Below are 9,516 nucleotides of genomic sequence, written 5' to 3'. Positions count from 1 at the left end.
AAATTTTGTACAGGAACAAAATGCTTTGAAAGTAGCCCAGTTGCTATCTCAGGCTATTCATTCATGACAGTGAAGTGAGAAAATATCAATCTATTTAAATGGTGCCTGAAAACATCAATTACAGTCCCATTTACTTTTTTTATGGAAAGCAACAGACGAACCACGAGAGAAGTGTTTAGAACGTTATATTTACAGTAAATTAATTTTTCTGCTTTAACCATATGAAAGTTATCTAAATTTTGCATTTTACTTAGCCAGTGGTAAATTTCACGTAACCGGACTTACTTGTAATTATTAAATATGTTACCATAAAGCTATTATACAGTAAGTTACAATACAGTCTAGCTTAGTTTACAGTCACAGCATGTTATAGGCATACACCCGGTATCCCCAAAATCAATACAATCTTAAATCAATACTGGTTTAATTTTAAAATTGCATTTGTGGTTAAAGTTTCCATCTTAAAAATCCATGCACATGTACAGTGTAGTATATTATTATAGTATAGTATTGTTATCACGCAATAAGCACAACTATTAATTAGGTTAGCATCCAAGATGATTTTCAAAACGAGAAAATATTAAACCATCCAAGTAGTCGTTCAGTATTAATGCATAAATGAACAGAGACTGAGACAAGTGCGATCCTCCGAACTCCTTTTTAATATGTTCTGCTGCTCAAAGAAAATGACCAGACTTCAATAACCTGCACATTTACAGTATATACACTGAGATATTACATGAAAAGCCTCACCTTCGGTTCTTCTGAGATTCCTTTTTTTCCATGATGACAGGAACGCAGTTGGTAAGCTCGGTCCAGTCCGCGTGCAGACCGCAGCTCCAGCCGGTGGAGAATCTCGAGAAGAGCCAGGACTCTTGTTTGCCGGGTCGGTGACAGGTGCATTTCTTCTGGCCGGGCTTGCAATCACACGGCTGCTCCAGGCGAATATTCCTCACCAGATGCCTACCAAACGTGGTCCCACCGGTCTTTTGGATATGCAGGAACACAATCACATCGTCTCCTTTGATATTGAAATTCACATACCGCTTCAGGTCTTTTTCGGTGAAGTTGAATTTGGGCACGAACTTAGGAGGGCAGTCATCTTCCAGCTCTTGATCTCTGTAGTAGTCGGTGCTCGGCGGAGACTGGGATGTTGGAGGGGTGATGCCCCTTAACTTTTCCCCGGTCCTGAAGTGGCACGAGTTGCTGCCGGCGGGACAAATATATTGATAACCTATCATCACAAACAGCACAGCTAAAACTGGAACCAGGATTAATTTATTGGATTTATCATCCATGATAACGAGAAAGGTTTTTCATGTCATTAGTGTGAACAGTAAGAAGCACGTATCTTTCCACCAACCCTAAGCTCCATGCCCCGAAACGACACCGTTTTTACGTCCCACTCCAAAAGCACTGCATATTCCCCTATAACAAATATGCTGTGTCCTGAATGTTTCTTCTAAAGGCATACAGGAAGTCAAAATGTACCAAAGGAAAACAAAGACATTTAATTAGTATTTACTGTACAGCAAAGATCGCACAAATTTCAGGAAAATAAGAGTGAATGTTCAACAATGCAGTTTTATACTTGTTGTTTGTTGCTGTTGTTGAGTTATAAAGTCAATGTTTTCTTACGGTGAGAAATAACGCCGAGCACACCAAACCTTAACATTACTTTTCCCCAGTAAACGTCCGACTTCACGTGCTGCGTCTTCGTGGATTGCAAAGCCACTCACACCTGAGACGTGTCATTCAAAATTCCACGTTTATCTACTCATCAAAATAGTTCTAATATTTAAGTCGTTAGTGTTTTAGCAGTATTGCTAGTATTATCATTGTGCTCTCTTGATCTTTATCCACAGGAAACCAAAACCTAATGCTTCTCAGTTACGCAACAACAGTCTCGTCCTACATGTGCTACATGAACACCACATTAGCGTGCACCAGAGGCTGGCTTCCGTCCTGCAGCTTGTGCAGCCTTGTAGGGTCTGAACTATAGTACAATTGCAATACTCATTGGTGTTTTAAATAGCGATTTTAAATTATTCCTAACACACATAGCAAAGATGTCTCCCATTCGTGGACAGCAACTTCATCCCCTGGTAAATACTAGAATTTGAATCAACCGTAATGCCAGCCTTTAAAGTCTCATAAACTGCGGCAACACCTCTCTCTGCTCTTGTTAACACCCACTCTGCACAAGCAAGTAGGCTCACATGCTCACAAATTCATCAGAAGGAATTGAATACGGAGGTATTTCAGTTCCCCGCAATTAACCAATCGTCAATCTCGTGTTAAGCAAACCCAACCAATGGTGTTTCATATGTATGCAGCCCCTCCAATAGCCACCTGGACAAAATCATAAAAATAATAAATCTTATGATGTCAACCAATCAAATATTAGAAGCAGTGGGACACTGCCCAATGCGAAATCCAAGCAGGAGATCTCTTATTGAATTGGCAGTAACTGGGTTTCGTTCTGGTCAGACCGAGAAGTGGGTATTTAACTCTATGATAAACTTAACATTTCTCGGTGCTTTGGAACAGGAATTGAAAACATCCATCTGTTTTCAAAATAAACGCAATAACCGTATTTGACTGATAAATAAAAATAGGTTTTACGTAAGCCCAGCGGAATCTGAAATGACATACTCGTGGTCATAAAGTGCAGAGTACACGAACATATCGTTTTAGCTGAATTGATAACACATACAGTAAGCGAAGTGTTCTTACACAACTGCGACGGACTCCAGTGCCGTGTCACTGTTAGGACTGTTAGGATACAGCTGCCTCCTTAAATCTGTTTCTGTTATTAGAAAGGTGATTGTTAAAACAGACAAGGGCATCTGTCTGGGGTTTTATTAGTTTTTCATCCATGCAGAAAAATAGAGCTCTGACACGAGTTAAATTTCAGTACCCTGGACAGAGAGAACAACTGTAGCCTTCTAGCGTCTTAGTCACACGGACCTTCAAGGGTTAAAATTGTTGAAACACGAGTTTCACAAGATTAATATAATAAAAGAATGTAAAAAACATAATGGAATAGTGCAGACTGCTTATTGAAAATAAGATTGAAATATTGCAATTAAAATAATCAAATATCGTTTTTCGTATGAGGGTCAAACATGAAGATTGTTCCTTTCTTAATCGAATAATATTCATTAGATTTTATTAGTTTTCGAATTTTAATAGCAGAATTAAAGCTTCCGTTACACATTCATAAATACTTGAAATTTGCAGCATTATATGAGATAAAATAAATGAAAATGTTTCAGTTTAGCGCGTTATTCGTTCCATTAATTGTTCCGAAGACACCTGGGGTGGTACCAGGTATGAAAACACTGGCAACACTGGTTTACTTTTATATAGTTTATAATGATGATAAAGATTTTGATGAAGATAACAAAAGTTCAAAAAACAAAAACTTATATGTTTTGTTCTGACATTTTAAACTCCCCTAGGTCCCATAAATAATTTTTAAAAATAGTACTTAGCAAAGTCATCAATTTGCACATCGTTGAAAAGAATGATTTTTTTTTAATTTACCCTTTAAATTGACTATGACCTTTTACTATATGTGTACACATTCTTGAGGAAATGATCAACCAGTTCAATACGAAGAGAGATTTACTGACTCATAAAATTTAAACGTTACTTGTGTAATTAACTATTTTATCACCTTGATGTTCTCCGTTTGAAAAAAAATCTGAAGCAAAATGAAAGAGTAAAGAGGCAATGAAAACACAAATGCAATCAAAATCGTTGGGCAAAATTTGTATACATCCCTGAATTTGCACTATGCAAATATACATAATTATTCTGATTTTAAAAAAGATAATGCAGACTTTTCAGTTCATTGCTAGCAGGTACAATAATAGTTTCAATTGAATTCAAGATGTCTTTGTGGAATGGAATTCAGTGATTTGAATAAAAATAGATGTGAGGTCATGACAATAGTATGTACATACTGTAACATGCTCCATAAAATATTTCTATTTCAAATATCTAGCTGTGTGGAGTTTGTATGTTCATATGGGTATCCCCTGGGTCTCTAATATTCTCCGACAGTCCAAAGACATACTGGTGGGTTAATTGGCTTCCGAAGAAGGCTCCACAGCCAAAATGTTGTCTTTCTTTTCTTCTCTTTTCAGCATGGTATAAACCTTTACTCATTCCTCTGAAAAAAAAAAAAGTCTGCTGTTGTGTGTGTTTCTGTGTCTGGGTGTGTACCACCTTGTGGCTGTTGCTTGCTGAATCTGTGGCTCTCCTGTTGTTACAACCAGCAATAAGAAACCTATTACCAGAAAACCCTCTAACCATTCCCCAGCGCTGGCTAATTCCACAAAGCACCACTGCACGTGTTAATCAATCAGTCTCAGCTGTCCTTCACTAAACTCACCCCAGTCTCCACTCCTTATAAACCCTCATTCAGTATCAGTTAGGCCTTGGTATTGGTTTCTCCCTTGGAGCTCCTACCTTGCCTGTAGTTCTCTTTGACTTCCTATTCTTAACCCTTGGCCTTTTTGGATTTTTGCCTGCTTAAAGACTACCTCTTTTTCTAGCGATTGGGATTGCTCACCTAATGCTCTGAGACCACCGCATAGGGTCCTGATATACCTTATACCCTTTGGCAGCTCACCATAACACCTGTGACCCTGAATTGCAAGAAATGGTTAGAAAATGGATGAATTTTCACAATATACTGTACACGGCCTTTATTAAGGGTGATGATACCATAATATTATTAATAAACTTCAATTGAAATGTTGAATAAATCAATGTGCAACTGATGTATGAAATACATAAATACAGCTGTCATAAATATGATCTCCAAAGGTGTATTTTATTTGGGTAGTTTTTGTAATTGTGTGGACAATATCAATAACTTAATTGATGTTCAGGCATGCTGTTAGTGCAGGATATTTCTTATTTACATAAACCACAAAGGGTGGTTTAAAGGCAGAATTAACTCCCACATTAATAATATTTCAAATAATTAGCATAGGAAGCATGACACCAAATTCTATCTCCTCCAATTGGCATTGGAAATCTGTTTACTGCTCACAAATCACATCTGCTAAAGATATGCACTCACCTCGCAGCAGTTAATTGTGGGGATACCCTTACACATACAAGCTACATTCAAACCCACACACCTGCTGGCTTTTATTCCAGATGAGCTCTGTTACACAACTGAACCCTTAATTGATTTAATAATAGGATAAATTTTACATCTTTAATTTTTGTCTTCTCCTAAGGGATGGAGATTGCTATTTAGCTATCGTATTCCATAACTAATAATCTGCAGCATTTGAATAGAAAAAAAAGGTACCATGAAGAATTCAATTAAATAGAAAGCCTAGTTAGAATTCATACCAGCAGGTGCATGGGTCAGCAAGACTAGAGTTGGTAAATAACCTCTGTATTTATATATCTCCAAGCTTGGTCACAGCTGTCGTAGGTGTTCACAGCTGCTCACAGGTGCCAGTCATTCATTGAATATCCCTTGTAGTTAAGGATGATTGTGTTTCATGAAGACTGATCAAACCAATACTGAGGAGGAGCTAGTTTTATCTCAGGAGATTCTGGACTTTGTGGCACACTCTTGGAAATGTCATATGAGGATCTTTAAATAGGTGGGTCCAGGCCACAGCAAACACAGAGATGTAAGGTTCAAAATCAGCAGTGCAATTTACTTCACAATGCAGGGAAAGAAAAAATAAAAAATACCACAACAAACAACCAAATCAAAATACTAAGATCGTCTTTCGTATTCAACCTACACTTCTTCTTGACATCCTGAACTATCACAGCCAAGCAGCTATGTTGCTTACTGGCCTCTATCCAAACAATAAAAGTCTCTTCTAAACAAAAACAACTTCCAGAAGTTCAAAACTCATGGATCCCTTCTTCTTGGTCACTCATCAGTCCTATTTCCTAAGCTGACTTGTATGCACAGGGTTTCTGCCCTCAGCCCCTTAGACAATAGCCATCCACTCCCCCCCACACTCTGACACAGGAAGACTTTGCTTACAGTTTCTTAAACATTCAACTGACCAATTCCTGCAACTGGTTATTGATCAGCAGAGGAATCTGGCTCTCTTCAACACACTCACTTTGCTTCCTTTGGGTCTCAAAGGAAATATCTGGGATCCTTGGCAGATATTCTTCTGGTTTGGTCAAGAAGCTGATGCTGATATTGCATTTCTTAATGTTTGCTTTTACCATGTTTTGAAACAGATCATCTTCCATTTATCCTCCTCTGATTGAGCCAGTCCTCTCGTGGAGTCTTCCTAGACTAAACTCCTACTGTATATGAGATGTTCTGTAGGCCACTGTGATACTCCAGCCACCTTTTAAATGTCTTGTACAATTGCATGTATTGTATGTTGTCCATGTTTTAGACGCAGAAATAAGGTAGAAATTAAGACTTCATCGTTGACTATCCATTTGATTTCAGATTTAATGGGGTGATATTCAAAAACCTGCTTCCTCAGTGCAAGTGCACTTTGGAGCTTGATGTTTGGTCGTCTTAAGATTAAGTCCCATTTCTCATAGGCTTCAGTACATATATTGACCATTGTTTGGGGATCTATTTCTGTGCAGGCACATACAGTACTGCAGTGTCATCATCATACTGGTGTTAGATCACTGAGGTTGAGGATATTTTCAGTTTTTGACTGAGGTCGTTGGCAATTAAACATTTCACCAACCGTTCAATAAATTAGCTGCAGTCCTTTGGGGCTGGTCTGTAATCAAATGAAGGAGGGTACTCAGATTGAAAATAGTGTTTAGTGGATGACACAGCATTGTTCGACTCCTACCCAGACTTCTGAGGGCTCTGTAGTGGATTCATTAGTGAGAATTACAGCCCACTTATCATGATGAAGTAGGCTATGGATGCTGACGAATCCTTTCTTACAAATGATTGTCCCGTCTGCATCACAATTCACAGTGTCAAAAAGTTTTTGTCGACACAAAAAAATATTAAATTAAGATCAAAGAATACAAATGCTTAATTTTTGTATGAACCGATTCACAACGTAACAAGAGCAAATACAAAACAAAATCTGACACATATAAAGAAAATTAAAAATATGGATTTTTTCCTGATCACTTTTACAGTATATTGCCATACTAAGGCATATGGAAACAAACAGCGAAACAGAGTCCAGAGACGTTTCTCATTTGCAGAATCGGTTATTACTAGGTAGTCGGCCGTATAAATGCCTGATAGAACATCGCAGAAAATCCAGTATTCAGTATGCAAACAGCAAAGGTGATAGTTGACACACTTTTTTTTAAGATAGAAGTTTAAGCTATTCGGGGTTTTTTTGCCAAAGGAAATTTTAATTGCACTACTGTGTGTGGGCTTTCAAACAACTATGAGAAAGTGGCACAAAAACTGTGATTTTGTGAGGACCCAAAAATGGCTGCGGCCAGTCAGACCGGGGTAAGATGAATACTGCAAATTTCGAAATTTAGCGACATCAGTTTTACAGCTCTAATGAAAAAGCAGTGATATTTTTTACACTGGTGAGAAAAGTATGTACAGTGTGCTGATGACTGCTTCTTCATTCCGTTACTTGCCTTAATGTTCTTACACAGAGTTTCATATCAAGACATAAGAAAAAATCCCTATATAAAGTTTTAATTAAAGTACATCTTGTTTTTAAAGAAAAAAAACAAAGATTATTTTAACAGACTATTTCCTTGCTATCTCAATCTGCGATGTAGATTACATGATATTATTGTTAAAGACTCACGATTTGTGATTAATTATCGGTCTCTAGTTGTTACGTGGCAGTATGACTGCTTTGAGTTAACGATACTAGGCTCGAACATGATGGAAATTGTTGTGTAGATAAACATTGAATTAAACATCGATATGAATTGTTCAAATTGGTTTTGTTTGCGATTTTTAGATTATTGCTATTAGTCATTAGTCTGATAATTACAGTATGCTGTTACTAATAATGACTTGCGTTAATGGCACATGTGGCATAATTTTATTTGAAATTCCTTGTATTCCAAACTGAAACACGAGATAAGGATTTGGGTCTGTTGGCAGATATTATCTTGGATGCATTTTCCATTTAAATGATTAAATGCATCTTGCCATGCATAATTTAATTCTGAGTGTATTGCGTCTCAGATGACCAAATTTACAGCGTCGTTTTCCAGCTATCTATATTAAGATCACCAGAAATGAATTACCCAAACTGTTGTGTAGAACTAGGTAATGTGTAGAAATGTATCATGAACATCTTGACAGGGAGAGAGTGAATTTCTTATTTTTAAACGAAACATCGGCTTAAACACGCCTGTAATGCATACATTATATACAGTATCGATATACTGTATACACGTCATTGCGGTTAACGTGATTTATTTCAACTGATACAGGGTGATTACTGTTATTAAATATCTTTTAAGTACAGCTGGTCTTCGACCTAAATTTTATTTTTTTCTCTTTGGCTGGATTATAAAAAAGAATCAAACACTGCTTTTGCTCTTCTCATCAACTACAAACATTATTTCAAACAGAAAATTAAAAATAAGACTCAAGTACTGTAGGTGTCAACGTTTTTAATGTATGTAATCATTCCCAGTTTTTTTTATTTTTCTAAAGGTGTGTCAAAAACTGTCAGAAAATAAATACAAAGCCGGTTCCATATTTCTCCTAACCACAAATCGATGTTTTAATACTACTGTATGTAGTTACAATCTCGAAAAGATGTAACAAAAGACAGATTAAAAAGAACCACACAGTACCTTCTTAACAGCTGTTTTCTGTTCAACGGAATAATGTATGCGCATAAATATCCCATAACGTATTATATTGTATAACTTAACGATTCCACTAAAATGTTCTGGTAGCAGGATTGGCTTATCACAGTTAATAGAGTTCCTAAAAAATAGTCATCATTGTTAGTATACCTCCTGATTCCTCTCTTGTGATGATTGAATTTAAGATGTGATTTCCAGATTTTCTGTAGCTTTTACTTCAGTAAGGATTCTGGCCTAAACCAAGATATTTTACTGCTTGGTTATTGTTTCAGCGAGCCATGATGAGGGTTCTTTCATTTCTGCTGGTCATTATCTTAAATGCTCATTGTGGCCATGCAGCATCAAAAGGGGTGAATGTCATCTTAAGTGCTAAGTGGCCAGCAACACCCCTTCTGCTAGAGACAAGGTAAGATGGCACAGATGGATTCTTTTAAGTATTAAAAGTATTTAAGTATTAGACACTGCAAATGGTTCACTTTTTCCATTGTTTTGTTTTGGGAATTAAAAATGGATGTTGCCTTCATTAAAGGGGATTGAAAAGCATAGACCATGAGGCAGTAAGAATATATGAATATCTAATGATGTATACTGTAGTTTGAAAACTGATAGCACTGCTATTTCAAAAGTTACTAGGAGTTAGGTCATAGTTCACTTCATTGCCTTTTGTGATATATGATTAAGTTTGTACAGGATCATGAATGAAGTGTCTTCAGTGTGATAGCC

At 36.9% G+C, this 9,516-nt stretch overlaps 1 protein-coding gene and 1 pseudogene across 1 annotated transcript in view; one reads left to right on the top strand and one right to left on the bottom strand.

Moving 5' to 3' along the window:
- Positions 1-749: 749 nt before the first annotated feature.
- On the bottom strand, positions 750-1,298 carry LOC148836041 (heparan-sulfate 6-O-sulfotransferase 3-B pseudogene; annotated as a pseudogene).
- A 6,134-nt stretch (positions 1,299-7,432) lies between these two features.
- Positions 7,433-9,516, top strand: part of uggt2 (UDP-glucose glycoprotein glucosyltransferase 2) — a 90,776-nt gene continuing 88,692 nt past the window's right edge. The window contains exons 1-2 of the mRNA XM_088912646.1: positions 7,433-7,456; positions 9,066-9,199. Coding sequence (XP_088768772.1) covers positions 7,433-7,456; positions 9,066-9,199 — 158 coding nt within the window. The remainder of the gene's footprint in view (positions 7,457-9,065; positions 9,200-9,516) is intronic.

The sequence above is a fragment of the Atractosteus spatula genome, chromosome 4 (assembly GCF_055471065.1).
Source record: "Atractosteus spatula isolate fAtrSpa1 chromosome 4, fAtrSpa1.hap1, whole genome shotgun sequence".
Lineage (NCBI taxonomy): Eukaryota > Metazoa > Chordata > Actinopteri > Semionotiformes > Lepisosteidae > Atractosteus > Atractosteus spatula.
The sequence above is the reverse complement of the archived record's forward strand: the minus strand, read 5'-3'. Positions and strand labels throughout refer to the sequence as shown.